This window comes from Myxocyprinus asiaticus, chromosome 33 (genome assembly GCF_019703515.2).
Source record: "Myxocyprinus asiaticus isolate MX2 ecotype Aquarium Trade chromosome 33, UBuf_Myxa_2, whole genome shotgun sequence".
Lineage (NCBI taxonomy): Eukaryota > Metazoa > Chordata > Actinopteri > Cypriniformes > Catostomidae > Myxocyprinus > Myxocyprinus asiaticus.
The window spans coordinates 5996736-6018884 of record NC_059376.1 but is presented as its reverse complement, the minus strand read 5'-3'; the positions used below and the strand labels follow the sequence as shown (position 1 = coordinate 6018884).

The following is a 22149-nucleotide window of genomic DNA, read 5'->3' as shown; positions in this document are numbered from 1 at the left end:
GATACCACTGAAAGAAATGTCCTGAGATATCTCACTGCTCTTTGTGGCAGCTTTAGACTCTGTAAACAGCAAACAAAATTGAGTCTGCAAGCCACGGTCTATGGTGCTTTATGCCTGTCAATCATTTTGCACGTTTTCATAGTATTGTAGTTGAAGCGGATCATTGAGGCCTAACGCCATATTCCGATTCGTAAAAGTTGTCAGTTGAGGGCACTATTTTGCCACTGTTGTGTTTGACAACCATGGGAACATGCACTAATGCTGCTTTTCTGCTTGGTGTTGGTCTCAATGCTATCTTTGATGAGAAGTGTTTTGGAAATAGAGGGTGTGGCTAAAACAACTGTTCAGTCTCATGGAAGTAAGAATGGCTAAAATCACTTACATCACCTTCAAATGCATAAAAATGTCATTGCATCAGAAGAAAAACTAACAAAGCAAGTGTCATCTGTAAACAAATGATACCAGACCTTTTCTCAGAAATAACTTTATTTCTTTAAATAAACAGATATTCATATTTTTTTTAGTGTGGCTACATTTGGGGCCCTGTATCGGAACCATGTTACATGCAGTCCAACTTATGGAGAGAAAAAAAATAAGTTCAAAGATTACAAAGACATTTTAGTTCCATTTTTGTCAGACAATTTGAGATTAAGACCAAACCAACATCTTTGAATTACATTGTTCCAGGCAAATGAGCAACAGAATTTTTGAGTATCAGTTTACCTCCATTTCCTCAAATTATCTTAACCATCCTGAACAACTTGCTCAACAGAATCAGTCATGAATGACTCAAAAGAAAAATGGAGTACTTGCATCTAATGATCATGGTCTGACTAATCAAAGTGAAACTACAGATGATTTTTAATGTTCCGTCTGTATCGAGACTGAAGAGAATTACGTTCTTACCCCGTATGCTCTGCTGTAACTCTCTCCTGCCATGGCCGTGAGTTCAGCATCCAGCAGATCTCTGGCCTTATCGATACACTGAAATCACACAAACACATATTCATCAACACACTACATATGTGACAAACACAAGCAACAGCTCAGACATCAAACAGAAAAGTCAGCAGACTGACAAACATCAATAACTCCAATGAAAAAATACAGTCATTTAGATTGCACAGAGTAGATTTGGTGCTTGTCTGAGCATGAGTTGACACCACAATGCTAGAGTGTTGTTGGTGGTTGCCAGTGTGTTGCTATGCAGTTGCTAAGGTGTTCTGAGTGTTTTTTAGCACATTGCTATGCAGTTTTTAATGGTGTTGTGGGTAGTTGCCAGGGCGTTGCAATGTGGTATCTAGGATGTTTTGGGTGTTTATTAGAGTGCTGCCATGCAGTTGCTAAGGTGTTCTGGGTGGTTGCCAGGGAGTTGCTATGCGGTTGCTAAGGTGTTCTGAGTGTTTTTTTTAGCACATTGCTGTGCAGTTTTTATGGTGTTGTGGGTAGTTGTTAAGGCATTGCAATGCGGTTGCTAGGATGTTGCTCTGCAGTTGCTAGCGTATTTTGAGTGTTTCTTGTAACATTGTTATACAATTTTTACACTGTTGTTGTTTGGTTGCAAGGACATTTCTATGCAGTTGCTAAGGTGTTCTAAGTGTTCTTTGAGCACACTGCTATGCAGTTTATATTGTGTTGTGGGTGGTTGCCGGGAAGTTGCTTTGCGGTTGCTAAGGTGTTCGTAGTGTATTTAACATATTGCAATGCAGCTTTTTTGGTGTTGCCAGGGCATTGTGAAGCAGTTGTTAAGGTGTTCTGAGAGTCTTTTAGCATATTGCTATGCAGTTTTTATGGTGTTGGGGGAGGCTGCCATGACGTTGCTTAACAGTTGCTAGGTGTTCTGGGTAATTGCTAAGATGTTGCTTTAAAGTTGCTAAGACGTTTCTGGTGGTTGCAAATGCATTGCTAGGGTGTTCTAGGTCATTGCCTGGGCGTTGCTAATCTGTTACAAAAGTATTCTGATTGCTTTTTAGGATTTTGCTATTCGGCTGCTAGGGTGTTCTGGGTAGATACTAAGGCATTGCTTGGTGGTTACTAGGATGTTTTGGGTGGTTGGTGGTTTGAAATGTTTCACTATATTAGTGAAAACATTTTTTTAAATTTGGCCCTCACAAGTATAGCCAAACCTGTATACACACGCACACACGTGGACACACAAGACGTCTGCCAGTTCTCACACCTCTCCTATCTATAATAAGTAAATTGCAGCTGTTAATTAACATCTTCCTCAGATCCGACACACAGTGTGGTGTCCCTCGAACAGAATGAGCCAAACATCACATCAAACAACAAAAATTTATGAGGACTTATGTAACTGCAAAAGAACCTCAGTGCAGAGCAGAAACACACAATAAAGTGTTATTGGAGTCAAACCGGGTGGCTCTGGATAAGACCTAACATTACGGGAGACAGAGAGTGTGCCAACAAGCAATTATCACTTCCTCTGACTGGCTGCCAGCAGACAGTGTGTGTGTGTGAGTTAGAGGATAAAGAAAGGCCGCATAGCGTGCGTTGTGTTCAATTTGTGTTCTATAGTGAATGGGCTGCACTGCCCAGAGGTTAATGATAACTCTCAAAGGCATATTTACTGTAGATTACCTGCTATAAAAAAGCATCTTTATTCCATGACCACCAGCAATCAGCACAAACAGACAAGCCATTATCCAAATTTTCTAAAAATGCTTTTACCTCAGGAACAAGCACATTCAGGTTTTGATTTGAAGCAAAATATCCGGCATACATCAAAGTGCCAACCTCTCTCATACCTTTTTCCACCAACAAAGCACAGAAGAAAAGGTAGTTCTGGGATGGAAAAATTGGCTTTGCATTAGACCCTTAACCCTGCTGGTTTTGAACCAGGAATGTCTGCGGCTGGGGACCAGAATAATGTTCTCACCACGTAATATTTTCAGAACAACAACAGTTTGACTAGAATGACACAGCAAAAATAGTCGTCTACACTCCAGTCTGTCTGAAATATAATATTTATAAAAAAAAGAATTTTATGTGTGAACTAAATGCTTTGAATTTTACTTATGTATTTAATTATTAAAAGATCCTAATGCTGACAGACTAATATATCAGCCACAACAATTATTCCGCTGATATTTGGCCATGTTGAGATTATCTGTATCAGCCGGTAACTGTGCCCACCTTGACCTTAACAGAAGTGGTCCACCTAGTGTCAGTTCCTATGGACAGCCTTACAAGTGTTTTGAAATATATTTTTTTAAATTTTGTGAAAAAAAAAAAAAAAAAAAAAAAATATATATATATATATATGTATATATATATATATATATATATATATATACATACATACACACACACACACACACACACACACACACACACACACACACACACACACACACACACATATACATATACATATATATACATATATATATATATATATATATATATGTTTATAAAAATATAAGTGGTCAATTAATCAATATATTGTGAAAATATAAGTGCTTAATTCAGCAATTTTGAGTAGGGTACAATGGGGTTAAAGGCACTCCTCAAGGAAAATTTGCTTTTTTTCTGGTCAAGTGGCTTTTATTGTCATTTCAACTATATGCAGCTAGTACAGTACACAGTGAAACGAAACAACGTTCCTCCAGGACCATGGTGCTACATAAAACAACATAAAAACAACATAAAACAAACACAGAACTACGTGAGACTACACAGAACTAAATAAGACCTAAACATTACTACATAAAGTGCACGTGTGCAAAAAGTACAAGACGGTACAATAATTGCTAAAAACAGGACAATAGGCATACTAAGAGACAGTGCATCGCTGACCAGTACACAGTTCTAGTGTGAAAGTGTCAGATAAAACAGGTAGTGCAAAAGATATTGCAATATAATAGAAAATGCTGTGAATGTAAACATAACATACTATGACATAGTATTCAGCAGATAAGCTTATACCATATATGGACATAGCATTTATTGGGGTAGCAGCCAGGTAGAAAGTGACAAGAAATTAAATACAGTATATTTACGAATACAGTAGCAGCAAAAAAATTCAGGTAGATAATAAAGAAATGTGCAAAAATTGCAAAGGGAGTCAGATGGTGTTCAGTGTTGTGTGTGTGTGTGTGTGTGTGTGTCAGTCCAGTCTCGGAGTATTGAGGAGCCTGATGGCTTGGGGGAAGAAACTGTTAAACACTCTGCCCATGAGGGCCCAAATGCTTCGGTACCTTTTGCCAGATGGCAGGAGGGTGAAGAGTTTATGTGAGGGGTGTGTGGGGTCATCCACAATGCTGGTGCCTTTGCTGATGCAGCGTGTGGTGTAAATGTCTATGATGGAGGGAAGAGAGACCCCGATAATCTTCTCAGCTGTCCTCACTATCCTCTGCAGGGTCTTGCGATCCAAAATGGTGCAATTTCCATACCAGGCAGTGATGCAGCTGCTCAGGATGCTCTTGATAGTCCCTCTGTAGAATGTGGTGGCGATGGGTAGTGGGAGATGGGCTTTTCTCAGCCTTCACAGAAAGTAGAGATGTTGCTGGGCTTTCCTGGTTATGGAGCTGGTGTTGAGGGACCAGGTGAGGTTTTTTGCCAGGTGAACACCAAGGAATTTGGTGCTCTTGACAATCTCCACAGAGGAGCCGTCGATGTTCAGCGGAGAGTTGTCGCTCCGTGTTCTCCTTAAGTCAACAACCATCTCTTTTGTTTTGTCCACGTTCAAAGACAGGTTGTTGGCTATGCACCAGTCCGTTAGCTGTTGCACCTCCTCTCTGTATGCCGACTCATCGTTCTTGCTGATGAGACCCACCACAGTCGTGTCATCAGCGAACTTGATGATGTGATTTGAGCTGTGCAATACTACACAGTCGTGAGTCAGCAGAGTGAACAGCAGTGGACTAAGCACACAGCCCTGGGGGGCCCCAGTTCTCAGTGTTGTGGTGGTGGAGATGCTCCTCCTGATCCTGACTGACTAAGGTCTCCCAGTCAGGAAGTCCAGGGTCCAGGATCCAGTTGCAGAGGGAGGTGTTCAGGCCCAGCAGGTTCAGCTTTCAAATCAGGTGCTGAGGAACGATTGTGTTGAATGCTGAACTAAAGTCTATGAACAGAATTTGAAAGTATGATTACTTTTTGTTCAGGTGGGTGAGGGCCAGATGGAGGGTGGTGGCGATGGTGTGATTACTTTTTGTTCAGGTGGGTGAGGGCCAGATGGAGGGTGGTGGCGATGGTGTCGTATGTTGAGCGGTTGGGACTATACGCGCAGGGGGTCCAGTGAGGGGGGCAGCTGCAGCTGTGTCTTGATGTGCCTCATGATGAGCCTCTCGAAGCACTTCATGATGATGTGTGTGAGTGCAATGGGAGGCAGGACACTGAAAACTTCTTCGGCACGGGGACGATGGTGGTGGCCTTGAAGCACGCTGGGGAATGACGAAGTAAGTGTCAGTAAGAACATCCACCAGCTGGTCTGCACATCCTCCGAGCACTCTGCCAGGAATGCCGTCTGGTCCAGCAGTCTTCCGTGGGTTGACTCTGCGTAGAGTTTTCCTCACATCAGCCGTGGTAAGACATAGCACCTGGTCGTTGGAAGAAGGGGTGGTCTTCCTTGCTGCCACGTCATTCTGTGCCTCAAACCGAGCGTAGAAGTCATTCAGCGCATCTGGAAGGGAGGCATCACTGTCACAGGCAGGTGATGTTGTCCTGTAATTGGTGATGACCTGGATGCCCTGCCACATGCGCCGCATGACGCCGCTGTCCTGGAAGTGGCTGTGGATTCTCTGGGCGTGTGCGCACTTTGCATCTCTGATGGCCCGGGACAGTTTGGCCCTCGCTGTTCTTAGGGCCACCTTGTCATCTGCTCTGAAGGCGGAGTCTCGGGTCCTCAGCAGCGCACGCACCTCCGCAGTCATCCACGCCTTCTGGTTGGAGTGTGTGGTGATGGTCTTGGAGAAAGTGACGTCATCGATGCACTTGCTGATGTAGCTGGTCACTGATGCCGTGTATTCCTCCAAGCTGGTAGAGTCACCATCAGTGGCAGCCTCCCTGAACATGTGCCAGTCAGTGTGCTCAAAACAGTTCTGAAGAGCAGAGATGGCTCCTACTGGCCAGGTTTTCACCTGTTTCAGAACCAGTTTGGAGCATCTGATAAGCGGTCTGTATGCTGGGATTAGCATAACAGAGATATGGTCTGAGTAGCCGAGGTGGGGGCGAGGCTCCGCCTGGTACGCGCCGGGGATATTTGTGTAAACAAGATCCAGCGTGTTCGCCCCTCTCATTGCAAAGTCCACATGCTGATGGAATTTTTGGTTGAAATCTCCGGCGACAATAAACAGTCCGTCAGGGTCAGCGTTCTGCAGTTCGCTAATAGCCCCATACAGTTCACAGAGTGCCTCCTTAGCATTAGCACTGGGGGGAATGTACACTCCGATTATGAGGATGGTTGTGAATTCCCGTGGTAAATAAAATGGTCACAAAGTGTGTCAAGATCGAAAAAATAAATAAATATTGATGGAGCAACATAATTTGTGTAAAGAGAAAATAACGAAAAGTTGTTTTTATTAAAATGACATTTTTAAAAAGAGGTGGTCAAAAGTTCCTTTCACCCCGGGGGGTTTGCCCCATTGTACCCTACTATATCTTACCCGTTGTATCTTACTTTGCTATTATTACATTGTATTCTAAATATAAACCTGTATTATTTTGGCCATCAGCTGCCCTGCTCACTAAATATTGGTTTTAGAAAAACTCATATCGTTATAGTGTGTAAATCACTGTACACCACCCACAGAGGCCAATTATTAACCTTATTTTACCAGACAGAAACTATATCTTCTAGCGGAAGGATGGCACTTCATATATTGCTGAATAAAATTAGGTTGTAATGAAAATGTATATCCTTAATATATTTCTTATGTATTGATTGTTTTACCCAAAGTAATTCATAACAATATTTATCAATATCAGAAGTTGCCTAAACAATAAGGAACTCAAAGTACATTTGGATATATTCTCTGAACACCTGCATTCATTTCCATCATAAAACCAGAGTGATGCTGGGGCTGCATTTAATAAAAATATATCAAGAAGATGACACTATCTGAACATGCATGTGAGCAATGAAGCAGGTGGGATATTATGAAGGATAAAAAATTACAAAAAAATAAGAGTACTTGAGTCTAGTGTGTTCTCCACGAGTATGAGCTCATCTTTCAAATACACACTCAAACTCCATCAACGCAAGGTCCAAATGTCAGTTTAAAGTTATTTAGTTTTCCGACTGAGGACAGCCTTGGATTGATATTACATAACACCAGTGAGACAATGCAGTTCTTTAACTGGTGAGCTCATCATCTACTGTATGAATGAACACATTTTTCCCATTAAACATCCCTATCCTGGGTTGACTGTCCAATACAAGCACAGTGAGCTCTGAAGGTTAGGGGTAATTCAAATCCAGTTCATTAAATAATGCTCCTTATTTATTCATTAGGTGGTACCTGTTGAGCCAATGAGAAGAGGTCCTGGTGTAGCGCGAGCACTGCCCTGTAGAAGGCTCCATCATGGGTATCTCTTGGGATCATGCAAGTGTACTCTTCCATACTGTCCCAGTGACCTGACAAACACAAAGAGAACCAAATTAATATTAATCATAAACAAACAAAATTGTTTTTTTTTTTTTTTTTTTTTTAGATATTTGAGACTCACATTCAAGATCAAGTTCTCCAAAAGATAATGCACTCAATTGCTCAATATCTGATGCTAAATTTTAAAATCAGAAGAACATCTCTGAATAAATTAAATTACTGTGACGTCACACCGACGGCAAGAGTGCTTCCAGGTTCTTTTGAGCAGCACTTTTTTGTGGTGGTTAAGGGTAGCATTGAGGTTTTAGTAATCTGTTTAGCATTATTCAGCTGATCTAACAACTAAAAGTTATGAACGGATAATTGCAGAGACGCGTTAGATATTTTTGCATTAAAAGTGCTGAGCACGCAGAGACCGAGAGAGTGAAGACATATCACTTAAAGATAGTTTAAGCAAAGTTTCTTAATTGTTATTTAACTGTCAAAATGACAGACAGCGTTTTGAAAAATGAAGGATTGGCGAATGTCTTAAAACCTTGCACTCACGTGCAAGATTCTGAGAAAAATGGCGAGTCAAAGATCCATATAAATTCACGATACCAGTAAAAGAGCATATTGGCGTCTTTGCCTAACTCAACGTGATTTAAGCAAAATGTCATCATCATTTTTTTTTAATTGTCCTTGACACCCTGGTAACTGTAGCAAAACTTCATGAAATGTCTCTCTACCAACCAGAGCATCTTTGCACAACTGCTAGAGGATGACGTGCACCACACATGCAGTATTCTGCTTCTAATTGAGAATCTTTAACAGAAGTGTGCTGGCTGTCACGTGGCAAGTGCCTGAGGGTTTCTTTTCCTTGGAAAATCATAACGACACACTGCAAGACTGCAAAAAGCTGATAGAAGAACAGATTATTGCATTATGATAAAATGCTTAACAGATAGTAAAACTGAAAATGCATTTACAGTTGTACAGATTTTGCTCTTATGGAAAGAAATTGGTACTTTTATTCACCAAAGTGGCATTCAACTGATCACAATTTATAGTCAGGACATTAATAACGTGAAAAATTACTATTACAACTTGAAAAAAACTTCAAAGGGTTCTCATCAAAAAATCCTCCACATGCAGCAATGACCGCTTTGTAGATCCTTGGCATTCTAGCTGTCAGTTTGTCCAGATACTCAGGTGACATTTCACTTCACGCTTCCTGTAGCACCTGCCATAGATATGGCTGTCTTTTCGGGCACTTCTCATGCACCTTACAGTCTAGCTGATCCCACAAAAGCTCAATGGGGTTAAGATCCATTACACTCTTTTCCAATTATCTGTTGTCCAATGTCTGTGTTTCTTTGCCCACTTTTTCTTTTTGTTTTTCTGTTTCAAAAGCATCTTTTTTTTTGCAATTCTTCCCATAAGGCCTGTACCCCTGAGTCTTCTCTTTACTGTTGTACATGCAGGGTTGGGAGGGTTACTTTTTAAATGTATTCCACTACAGATTACAGAATACATGCTGTAAAATGTCATTTGTAATGTATTCCGTTAGATTACTCAAGGTCAGTAACGCATTCTAAATTCTTTGGAATCTTCAGCACTGGTAGATTTTTTTTTTCACTTGTTTTGACTATAAAAACTCTGCCAGTACAGTACGACAAAATACACATGTTAAAAATACATTCTCTGAAAAACCTAAATATCTTATGCAGTGCTGTTTCTAAACCAAGATAAATTAAATTGATCTTGTTTTAAGAATTTTTAGATTGTTTTCCTGTAAAGAAAAATTATACAAAAACTATTATCAATACGATTTTTGCCCTATTTTCTGTCTTACAAGAAAAAAAGAAATGAATGAAATCCGACGTGAATTTTCTTGATAAAAAATATGATCGTGCCTGGTAACATGTGCATGTAAAATGGCTAGAAATAGCATGATAGCTTAGCATAAAGCTGACAATTTACACAAGGTTTATTTCTATTTCTTTTGCTCCAAACTTACTTCTCTGTCTGCTCGTATGAAATGTAACGCATCAAAAGAAAGTGTTTCACTGCTTTTCAAATGCACTTTGGATCGCATCATTTATATGGATAAATGTTTTCCACCTGAAAGGACTAAATATTGAATGAAACAAATGACAATAAAATGCAAAGTAATCTCTTCAGTAATCAAAATACTTTTTGAATGCAACTGTATTCTAATTACCAACGATTTAAAGTGTAACTCTAGTGGAATACAGTTTCTTATATTTTGTATTTTAAATACGTAATCCCATTACATGTATTCCGTTACTCCCCAACCCTGTGTACATGAAACTGGTGTTAAGCGGGTAGAATTCAATGAATCTGTCAGCTGAGGACATGTAAGGTGTCTATTTCTCAAATTAGAGACTTTGACGTACTTATCCTCGTTTAGTTGTACATCTGGCCTTCCACATCTCTTTCTGTCCTTGTTAGAGCCAGTTGTCTTTGAAGACTATAGTGTAGACCTTTGTATGAAATCTTCAGTTTTTTGGCAATTTCAAGCATTGTATAGCCTTCATTCCTCAAAACAATGATTGACTTACGAGTTTCTAGAGAAAGCAGTTTCTTTTTTGCCATTTTTGACCTAATATTGACCTTAAGACATGCCAGTCTATTGCATACTGTGGCAACTCAAAAACAAACACAATGACAATGTTAAGCTTCATTTAATGAACCAAATAGCTTTCAACTGTGTTTGATATAATGGCAAGTGATATTCTTGTACCAAATTAGCAATTTAGCATGATTACTCAAGGATAAGGTGTTGGAGTGATGGCTGCTGGAAATGGGGCCTGTCTAGATTTGATCAAAAATGACTTTTTTCAAATAGTGATAGTGCTGTTTTTTACATCAGTAATGTCCTGACAATACTTTGAGAACAGTTGAATGCCACTTTGGTGAATTAAAGTACCAACTTCCTTCCGAAACAGCAAAATCTGTACATTATTCCAAACTTTTGGCCGCCAGTGTATATATTTACGAATGTCATGAAAGTTTGATTTAATAGATTTAAATGTTGAGGAACTACTTATCTGTTAAGAATTACCTACTGTAGAATACTATATGTTTGTTAATGGCAAGCGGAAGTATAAATTGTCATCAATATACTATTAATTTATTAGTTGCTTATGAAGGAGATTAGCCAGGAGTGATGTTGTTTGGTGCTGCCAGTAAGGTTAATAAAAAATAAAAAAATAAAAATGTTTTTAAAAGGTTTATCAGAGAAGGTGTATCCTTTGTCATGTGTCAAGAATCTTTTGTTTATGAATTCTGTTTAATCTTTTGTTTATGAATAAGGCTGTAACATAACAAAATGTAGAAAAAGTGAAGCGCTGTGAATACTTTCCGGATGCACTGTAAATAAAAATATTCAATAACTGTATCTAAAATGAATAAGGGGTAATAAATAAATACTAATACAACAGGCTGTAAAAAAAGACATTTATTCATTTTAATATCTTATATTTTTCGTATATGTTGAAACTTGTCACACAAGGCTGTGTAAACAGGAAAGTGCACCGTTAGATCTAAATATGTTTTCTACATAATATTTTCTCCCGTAAATGTACACAAGTGTAAATGCCAACATCATCGTATATGTCGAAAGGACTGAAGCTTGTCAACCAAAACATGAGCTCATTGATGTCATTAAATTAGTCTGCTTTTTTATTCCATCCGTTACCCGGTCAGAGGGCTTCTGTAAATATTTAGTTCATACGTAGGGTTATGTTCTACCTAAGTTTAAAGGTGCAAAGCTCACATATTTAGTAGTGCGTAAATTGTGACTTAGAGCTCATTTACGTCACAACTAGGCTAAGCTGTAACTTACATATAGCTGGTGCAACCAGCCCCAGGTCCACATACTGTAAATAAGAACACTTCACATTTTCAATATTCAACCATTGTTCAATCAAGGTACAACTTAGATAGAAGTCTATAGAAGTCTTCTGGACCCAAATGATGGCTTTGTGTGAGGAACAGACAGTCGTTAGTCACTGTAGATTCATTTACGTAGTGGAATGGTGGATTTTAAATAGCATGAAAATGGCTTTAAATTCCTTTCCAGGCTCATAAGCCTTAAAACATTCCTTCTGACGGACTCAAACAGCCTATTTGATCTTGGCATGATGGTACTATGTACTTCAATAATTATGACCAAAGCAGATCAACTGATTGAGGTTTATATAAGGTGTGGTCTTCCTCTTTAATGATATTTTACTAAGTTGCACTTGATTCTACTAACTGGTGACCTGATTGTAATTTTAGACACTTGTAGCAGATGTCGTGATAAATGTAGGGGTGTACTAACTTCACAGAAGAATTTTGCAAAATGCACATATTCACAGAACAGTATGAGCTTTTATTGTATAGAAAAGAGCAATGTGAACATAAAACATCCTCAAAACATCACTTTACCTGTTTCATGGATGAAAGAAAGTGAACTGGGTTCATAATTAATTAAAATTTTTGGGTGAATTATCCCACTGAAACTGAGTTCTGTTGTTGTGGGTACTAACTCATTGGAAATAGGAGAAATCATACAACAAGTGCCAACAATCAGATGCTCATTGTGGGAAGGGAAGAGCCTTTGTTTTCAGTTCCAGCAGAAATGACCTACTAGACAACAGTTGTGTCAGTCAATATGACAGGACTGTGATATTTTCAGAATCACTGCGAGACAAAAAAGGTGATCCTATTGAGCTGGGATTTTAATGTCTAAATGTGATTATAGTGTTTTGTCTTTTCAGTGATTAGCAGATGTTAAACAGAGGCTGAAATTTAAACCTAAACCAAATTGCTAGTTGGAATAGTAGCCGCAAGGTAAAATTATTAGTGACAGACTTACTGAATTCATTTGACCTAATTTTGGTACAAACCTACGCAAAATGAAATTTTTTTGTCTCACCCAGTCCCCATGCGGCAGCTGCTGCCATGCGTGCCATCTTGGCTTGAGTCTCCTCGCTGACCAGAGTCCACTCCTCACAACACTGCTGGTGCAGCTGACCCCTGACAAGCAGAAAGAAAGAGAATTTAGTTTTACTATCAACAAAGTCTGTGCACATTGCAGTTAATTCTAGCCAAAACCTGACCACACAGGCTACATACATACTAATCAATGCGTTTTAAATGAAAACACTAATGAAGACATGGCCATAGATTGGAGGAGACGGTCTGACTGACTTATAAAGTCACCAACCATAGTTTGCTTTGTTTTCTATGACATTCAGGGGTGGGTAAATCTGAAATCAGTGGACTTTACAGGTGTGGTTATATATGGTAACAGATCAGACCAGTTATATTAGCAAATCAACATCACCAAAAAAAAAAAAAAAAAGCTTTCTGAAACCGTGAAAACCGCATGAATGAGTCATTAGCAGCTCTAAACCGCTAACGGGCGCTATAACCATACAATTTCAAAAAGCCAGATTTGAACGCCTCAAAGGTCTTTCTCCCAATGTCACAACCATTCAGTGTTTGGCAGCAATTATTTTTAAGCTTGTTTTGCATACTGCCACAAAACAGAAGAAGAAGAAAGAGAAGTAGTAGTAATAGAAGAACAAACGCAAGTTCAACATAACATAGATTTGCTGGAGGGACCCTGCAACGGAGACGCTTGATAACACTTTCTTGCAACATTTAGCGTTCACAAGAATGCACACGCATCAGAGAGTTTTTTGTTTGCATGTTATTTATTCATATTTAATTAGACAGAATGATCATTTGTGAGTATTTTCATACATATACACAGACATTATGAGCGAGCATCATTAGGCAGCATATTCAAACAATTGTAACTTCCAAAATGTGTCAAGACTCTGATCCTGTGCTTTCTTTTGATGTGCCAATAGGCTAGCCCATATTTTATATATGTTTTTTTTTTTCTCCCATTTTCTCCCCAATTTGGAATGCCCAATTCCCAATGCACTCTATTTCTTCATGGTGGCGTAGTGACACGCCTCAATCCGGGTGGCAGAGGATGAATCTCAGTTGCCTCCACGTCTGAGACAGTCAATCTGCGTATCTTATCATGGACTTGAGCGCGTTACCACGGACACATAGCGCATGTGGAGACTTCACGCTATTCTCCGTGGCATCCACGCACAACTCACCACGCGCCCCACGAGAGCGAGAACCACATTATAGCGACCACGAGGAGGTTACCCCAGGTGACTCTACCCTCCCTAACAACTGGGCCAATTTGGTTGCTTAGGGGACCAGGCAATCAAATACCTATAATAGGTATATCAATGTATGTTATATTCTCCTGGAAATAAAAACGTAAGAAAAAGTTAACCAAATTATTCTTCATGGAAGCATCAGAAGAAATTTGGTAAAATATTTTAAGAAAAATCGCAATTTTCCATTACATAAGTTAGGCTGGAAGTATTGTGACATCATTATTTGTACAATATTTGTTGCAAGTAAGCATTAGATTTTTACACAACTGTAGGCTAATAACCAGAAACGCTATGCAGTTCAAAACTGTAGGTAGCTTTGTTAGTCATTATCTGTCGTAGTATTTTATTAGTAGTTAATATTTCCTATTCGATGTTGCTCAAAAGCTCGATAATATTATTTTTCAGACTATCTGCACCAGTTTCTAAATATTACGCTACCTGCGTTGTAGCCAGTAGCTTAAGGCGTAATGAAAAATATGTCTTAGCATTTGTTTTAGTTTTAATTGACTTTTAAGTTTTCCCTTAATCCCCTTAATCATCAATCACAGTGAGTTAGACTAAAGAATATAGTTCTGATGTGTGGCAAAAGGTTGTTGAGCTTCACAAAATGGAAAGTGGCTATAAGAAAGTAGCCAAAGCATTGAAAATGGCCATTTCCACCATCAGGGCAATAATTATCAATTTCCAATCAACTGGAAATCTTAAGAATAGCCCTGGAAAAGGATGTGTGTCTATATTGTCTCCAAGCACAGTAAGGAGGATGGTTCAAGTGGCCAAAGAATCTCCAAGGATAACAGCTGGAGAACTGCAGAAATTAGTTGGGTCTAAAGCTCTCATCCAACAACAAACTCAAGCGTCTTCAGTTTGCCAGACACTACTGGAACTTCAAATGTGACCGGGTTCTATGGTCAGATGAAAAAAAAAAGAAAGAAGAGCTTTTTGGCAGCAAACACCAGAGATGGGTTTGGTCACACAAAGAGATGAAGTAGTACTCAATGCCCATGGTTAAATGTGGTGCTGGATCTTTAATGTTGTGGGGCTGTTTTTCTGCCAGAGGTCCCGGACATCTTGTTCGGATACATGGCATCACGAACTCTATCATATACCAACAGATAAAAAATCTAAACCTGGCTGCCTCTGCCAGAAAGCTTACAATGAGCCCTGGTTGGATCTTCCAGCAGGACAATGATCCAAAACAAACATCAAAATCAACACAAAAATGGTTCACTGACCACAAAATCAAGGTTCTGCCATGGTCATCCCAGTCCCCTGACCTGAACCCCATAGAAAATGTGTGGGTCCACCAACATGGACCTCTGAATTTGAAGGATCTGTAGAGGTTCTGTATGGAGGAATGGTCTCAGATCCCTTGCCAGGTGTTCTCCAACCTCATTAGGCATTATAAGAGAAGACAGAGCTGTTATCTTGGCAAAGGGAGGTTGCAATAAGTATTGAATAAAAGGGTTCCAATAATTATGGCCAATCCATTTTGGAGAAAAATATTTAACAAAGAGATATTTCCCGTTTCAATTGTTTTGCTTCAATTAAAGGTTAGATTTTTCCAGGCATCCAGAGAGCTTCCAGCCACCAAACAACATGGTCCACATTTTAATAATGACATTTTATCGTGTTAACGTTAATAACGTTAATCGTGTTAAAGTCACTATGAATGAAGCGCCTCCTGCTACTATTTTGAATGAGTTTGACAACTCTCAGGGAATTCTCAAAGGACAAAGATGTCACTTCCTTAAACCAACGAATAGTCCTTGAAATGGTCTACATGGAAATAATTAGGAATTGCAGATCTGATATTCATCTTTTTGTTTCTCTCTAGTTTTGTTTCAGTACACTAGTATGTAACTCATTTGCATAGCATAAAGTACAGTGTTAAAACAGTGTCTTTAACGTTTTACCCATGCATTATTTCTTTACCAAACCTCTTTCAAATTATTAAAGGCATCGTATGGAATAGATTGAGAACAAACACGATAAGAAACGGTTAAATCATCGTCCATGCATTCATTTATCTGTTAATAGGTCTGTCCCATGAACTGTTGTGTTAACAGTCAATAACCATTAACATAAACTGTGCTTTGCATGAAGATGGAGTGGATGCGTTGCAGTTTATATTAATTTAAGGCCTCCAAACCTATAGAATAGATCTCTGTGGCTCTTTACTGCTGCTGCATCCGGGAGGTCCTGAAGGAATTTATGGCAGTTCTTGCCTAAACCTTAGAAATGAGACTGGTGGGGCAGAAGGTCCCCCTTTCTGCCCTGTAAGAGGTGTCTGGCAGTTGTCCTAGCATCTTATCTGATGTCGCTGAACATTTGTTTATGTTCATTCACCAAGGATCCAATCACAGTGAGGTACATCATCTTCCACACTGACAGTTAGAGAGGGGCCCTGCCATAAACTGGTCCCTGGAATGCCGGTTGGAATGGGCGTGCAGTTACCTTGCAAGGGAGTTACCTACCTGCCTCCTTTTTTTGGAGATTGCACTGCTGCCTAATGGTTGTGACTGATGACCCAAATAAAGCCTTAGGCTCCAACGGGGGATTCAGAAAGTCAAGTTTCTCCTTTTCAGAGAGATATGATAATCCCTGCCATAATGGCCTCCCTCCCACCACTGAGAGACCCATGCTGCAGCCGCAGCTTTGAACTGCCCCTCTGGAGTTATGTAGGTTCAAATCACACAATCACGTAGATTTCTTCTCACACTGCTGGATTCGAGGTCTCAGCTCCAATATACTTCTCCATTTCTTCCGGCAGTTCGGCTTGGTAAGCTGTCAAGAGTGAAGTGGCATTCAAAGCCCACACTGAAAAAGCAGAGGACTTGATTTGAGAAAACAAACACAGAAAAATTATCAATTTTCCCTGGCAGAGAGGTTGCTTGTGGAAGAAAACGTGACCCGGCAAGTCGTATGCCGGTGGCTTACCAGTGGCTTAACATCCCAACTTACTGCATGTTGTGGAAATGCAGGAAATGTACCCTTAACAGACACTTAATGGGAAAAAGGTACATGGCATAACCTTCATCTCTACCACACATGCAGGAACAGCTGGAATTAGTTGCTTGGTGGGAGTGAGATGTGCCGGCAGTCTCTTCCCACCACAAATCCCTCTCTGCACCCTGTTCCATCTGTTGAGTTGGTCTGTCAATAGACAGCTTAGCCACTGCCTTTCGTCACATCTCAATCAGATCGAGATCCACCGGCTTTGGGGAAGGGGAGCCCCTGACTACTCCCTTGACAGGAACTTAGTGCAGTGCGGGCTGCACTTGGGGTTAGCTTAGGCTACCTGGGCATGTTTGACCCCCAAGAAAGGTGATGCACAGGGGGGATGAGTCCTTGGCTGAAATCATGGCCCCACAAGCACACATGCAGGAGGGGGGAGATCAAAACTGTGTGTAGACCCAGTAGAGAGCAGTGCTGCTGCTGAAATGCGTGGCTGGATCACTGTCAGAGTATTTTAGTTCAGTGTTCCATCCACATCGGAAAACTGCACAGAACCGAAAGTCATGAAGATCATACGATTCCGGTATTTATTTATTTATTTTTTTTAAGATTGGAACCGGTTCTGAACAAATTGGTTCTCGGTTCCCAACACTACATGTTATTAATTGCTTCAATGGTCGATCACACCCAAGGCGTTTTCCCATAGTGAGCTACTGAACGAATGCTAGAAAGAGAACCAAACTTACTAAGAGTAGGCAGCAAAAAATGTGTAAAGGAGGATCACACAGCAGAACATGTTCTATTGTTCAGACAGCTGGAGGGAGTACAACTCAGAATAAATGGGCATCAAGATGTGTTTTTCAAAGTATTAAACTACATTTAACTTCACACAGTGCCCTAAAATTACACAATTTATGGTGCAAGATGCTAAAACCTAGTAACATGTGACCCTTAAATGTGATGCAAAACCTAGGGGCTTTGAATGTTTACTTACTGAGCTCTCAGAAACAACATATAAAAAAAAATAATTTCAGTCAGTATTGGGCAAGTACTTTAAAAAAAAAAAAAAAAATCAAGAAAAATATTCAAGAGAAATTACACATACATACATGTGAACATACACCAACATAAATAGAGATGACGGACACATCCTGTAAGAACAGCTTTAAAGGGATAGTTCACCCAAAAATGAAAATCATCTCATTATTTACTCACGCCATCCCAAATGTGTATGACTTTCTTCTGCTGAACACAAATGAATATTTTTAGAACAATATTTCAGCTCTGTAGATCCTCATAATGCAAGTGAATGGGTGCCAAACTTTTGAAGCTAAAAAAATGCACATAAACAGCATAAAAGTAATCCATAAGATTCCAGTGGTTAAATCCATATCTTCTGAAGTGATATGATAGGTGTGGGTGAGAAACAGTTATATATTTAAGTTCTTATTTTGTTTTTGGTGATTTGCATTCTTCGTGCATATCGCCCCCTACTGGGCAGGTAGGAGAATTTATGGTAAAAGACTTAAATATTGATTTGTTTCTCACACACACCTATCACATATTATCCAAGATTATTACCAAGAAACACATCGATTTAACCACTGGAGTCTTATGGATTACTTTTGTGCTGATTTTATGTGCATTTTGGATTGTATGGACCTACAGAGCTGAGATATTATCAAAAAATCTTCGTTTGTGTTCTGCAGAAGAAAAAAAGTCATTCACATCTGGGTTGGCATGAGGGTGAGTTAAAGATGAGAGAACTATCCCTTTAAGTCTATCTCAGACAGACTGACTAACTCAATTGAAAAATATATCGCTATGTTATGTTCAGTTATATGGAAATAAAACAAAATATTGACTTCTAAAGCCACTTTTATAATATATTGATTTTTCTTTATTTTTATGGCTTTCTCAGAAATATATGTACTCAATTGTGATTAACTTGATTAATTAATCAGCATCTCAGGTAATAAATTAATTTAAAAAAAATATCAACTGACAGCCCAGTTTTATAGCATTCAATCCACACATGTATTTGTAAATAAAATACATTTTATTTCAGAGTGTCAAGGAAAATAAAAGTGGCTGTAGTGAGTGTGTAATGCGACAAAAATAAGAATGGGTGTGTCTGATTTAGTTTTGATTAGTTTGTTTTTTCTTAATATTCAGGTGTAAAACTGCACAACATTCAATCCTACTGTTCCTGGACTCCACGCAACACTGAAATGCCAGTGTTTTGTTCCTTAACCATTATTCCTGGAAAAGCACTTGCACTGCACATTACACTTCATAAGGACCAAGAGCGATGAATGAAAGTGAAAGGTCAGTTGCTCCTCAGTGAGCTTCTGTCTATATCCGCAACTGGGAAGTTTTCACTATAAAATAACTGGCCAACCCAACTCTGCCTGTGAAAAACTGCAAAAAGTCATGCCATCATATTACATGTAGGAACAGCACACCATTAAAACAAATGGGCCCTTTGAGACTAACAGTACATTGTCTGACAGACAAAAGCGAGCCGAGCATATCATGGCAGCAGGTCGTAACCAAAGGGGCCCCGATATTAAGCATGTGAGACGCCGCACAGATGGGTTTTAGGGGTTGTTGGGGGCCAAATGAAGTGCTTTCCCAGCTGCCTGGAGAAAACATTACTTATGGGGCCTTAAAAAACGGTTTGTAGGCTGCAGACGGGCCTTAACACAAATACATTAACAGTGTGACAGGAAAAAACGGCTACCTTTACACGGGAACAGTCTATCAGTCACTGGAATGGTATGTCAACGTACTGTATGTCAAGTGGAAAATCCACAAAAAACATCATAACAGAAGTTAGACAGGCGTCACTCGAGATACATGTTTAGAGCTGGAATGCTGTGCAAAGTGGAGACTTATGGGTAATTATGCAGGAGTTATGCATGTGCACACTTCAACCCGACATACAAGAGTGTCTTTATGAGGCATCCTGTAAAGTACAATGGCAGCAATATGTGGGGCCTTGGGAACCGCACAACTGCTTACAGTAAAAACACAACAAAGTAGGTATGAAATTACATCTGGGCATTATAAAAGATGTAACATACTAAAATATATATGAATAGTTGAGGCAATAAAAATCCATTAATTTTACGGATTCTTCAACAAATAAAACATGCCTCAAGTCAGCCATAAACTATTTAAGTGTTAAATTAAACAGCCCTTCTCAGTGTTTTTCACAGATAAAAACAAGGCTATAAGGGATAGACATTCAGAATGTTCAATAATCACTTAGTACACAGGTGATCCTACCTTAGATTTTGGCCAAAAGAAGGTGTCTTAGAAGCAGGAAATAAAAACAAAATGTTTTTAATTTCGGTTTGTTCTGAGCAAAAACTGTATTTTTTCGTTCCGGTTCAGAAATTCTGCAGTCTCCTTTCCAAAAGGTTACCGGTTAGAACAAAATAAAATAACATTTTTATTTTATATTTAATCCCCTTTTCTCCCCAACATGGTATGCCCAATTCCCACTACTTAGTAGGTCCTCGTGGGGGCGTGGTTACTCACCTCAATCCGGGTGGCGGAGGACAAATCTCAGTTGCCTCCACTTCTGAGACCGTCAATCCACACATCTTATCACCGCAGAGACTCCCAGCATGTGGAGGCTCATGCTACTCTCCGTGGTCCACGCACAACTTACCACGCATCCCACTGAGAGTAAAAACCACTAATCGCGACCACGAGGAGGTTACCCCATGTGACTCTACCCTCACTAGCAACCGGACCAATTTGGTTGCTTAGGAGACCTGGCTGGAGTCACTCAGCACACCCTGGATTCGAACTCGCGACTCCAGGGATGGTAGTCAGCGTCAATACACGCTGAACTACCCAGGCCCCCCAATAACGTCCTTTTAAAAACGACAGTACTCTGCGCTAAGGGGTGGGTGAAATACCAATTTAGTGTTCCCAGATCTTGCAAGAGAAACAAGCAACACGGTTTGGAAAAACAAGCCCAAAATAAGCCACTTGCCTCACCAACATAACCGAAAATAAGAAACTTCTTTTTTTTTTTCTGTGTGGTGAATTTATCAGCATAGAAATCATAACAAGCAGTTACTTAACAGTTAAGTATACATTTTTTTTTACAGATCTGCTTCTTAGTCGAAACCCGGCAGCATCAAATCTGTATTAATGCATCATATCTGACAATAATTCAGTGAAGACTTGGAAACAACTGATAAATGTACTTTTTACCTCTAATAATGTTTTCCCTGTACCTACATTAGCTGTGCATGTATACAGTATGTAGTAATTTATATTTAGTAATAATTATACATAGTTGTTGAAAAGGTCATAATTCAGAGAATGCGACATCCACAACAGGCAGTTAGGCAAAGAACTGTGTGATGCAGCAGTTTCCTTCAGAATCAAGCCACATGTTTAATTTTTTCGGGCAACATGAAATGGTAGTTACAAAAATTTACTGTGATAAACTCTTTGGACTTTAGTTTAATTACAAAATTATCAGAACAAAATTAACCAGTTATAACCGGTTAGTAGCTTATAAAAATAAAGTTTTCAATCCGGAACAACTGAAAATCACTTTGTTCCGGTTTTCGGTTACGTTCTGCTAAAAATTATGTTTGTTTTCAGTTTCTGTTTTCGTTCCTTGAACCGTTTTTAGTCCCTGCTAAGAATGTACCATAATAATGCTTAACTATACTGCTTACCTTTTGGAACAGCCTTTGTGTCTGTTGGTGTAGATACAGTATGGCAAACACTTTTGACATTAATTCCTTTATGCTTACAAGTATCTATTTTATTTTTAGTTACAAGCAAGTATACGAATACTGACTAGTATCTTTTTCAATTTTTAGTAATTATTTATTAGATCCTTGCACTTATTCATTTGCTACTAGTCACAATTCCAGTAATAAGAAGAAACTATTCCATTGTTACTGGTCTCAAACTGCACATCTTTGCCATAGAATTGTATGGGGATATGTGGTTTAGATATAAACTATTCACTTCTGAGGAGTAACTACTAAGGTTCTATTTGTCAACATTAGTAAATGCATTAGTTGGAAAATGGACGCCATGCAAGGAGCAGACGTGTGAGCGACGAGCTCTGCGCACTTTGCTGAATTTTTGATTATTCTCATGTTATAATCTGGTGAAATTTGATACACCCAGTTACACATTTGTCCTTTGTTGCAAAACATGGCAAAGAAGTCAAAATCCTCGGGCTCTGGAGATATTAAAAGACACTTACTTGTTCAGGATGAAAGCCCCGACAGGCCTACAGACCGGGGACTCGATTTGGATGGTGCGGCGAGAGAAGAGATCCAGCGTCAGTTGTCCAACATGTCGATGATGTTGACGAAGATTCTTGCTGACTTGGAGGATCTCGCTGTAATACGTCAATCGATCACGGCGATGGAAATAAAATT

General features: G+C 39.4%; 1 protein-coding gene across 2 annotated transcripts in view; it reads right to left on the bottom strand.

Annotated features, from left to right (window-relative positions):
* mtor (mechanistic target of rapamycin kinase) overlaps window positions 1–22149 on the bottom strand; it is a 317851-nt gene that overhangs the window by 118682 nt on the left and 177020 nt on the right. For both annotated transcript variants that reach the window (XM_051670135.1, XM_051670136.1), the window contains exons 31-33: window positions 12493–12593; window positions 7479–7594; window positions 907–984 (exon numbers count right to left, since the gene is read on the bottom strand). In XM_051670135.1, the coding sequence (XP_051526095.1) occupies window positions 907–984; window positions 7479–7594; window positions 12493–12593 (295 nt within the window). The remainder of the gene's footprint in view (window positions 1–906; window positions 985–7478; window positions 7595–12492; window positions 12594–22149) is intronic.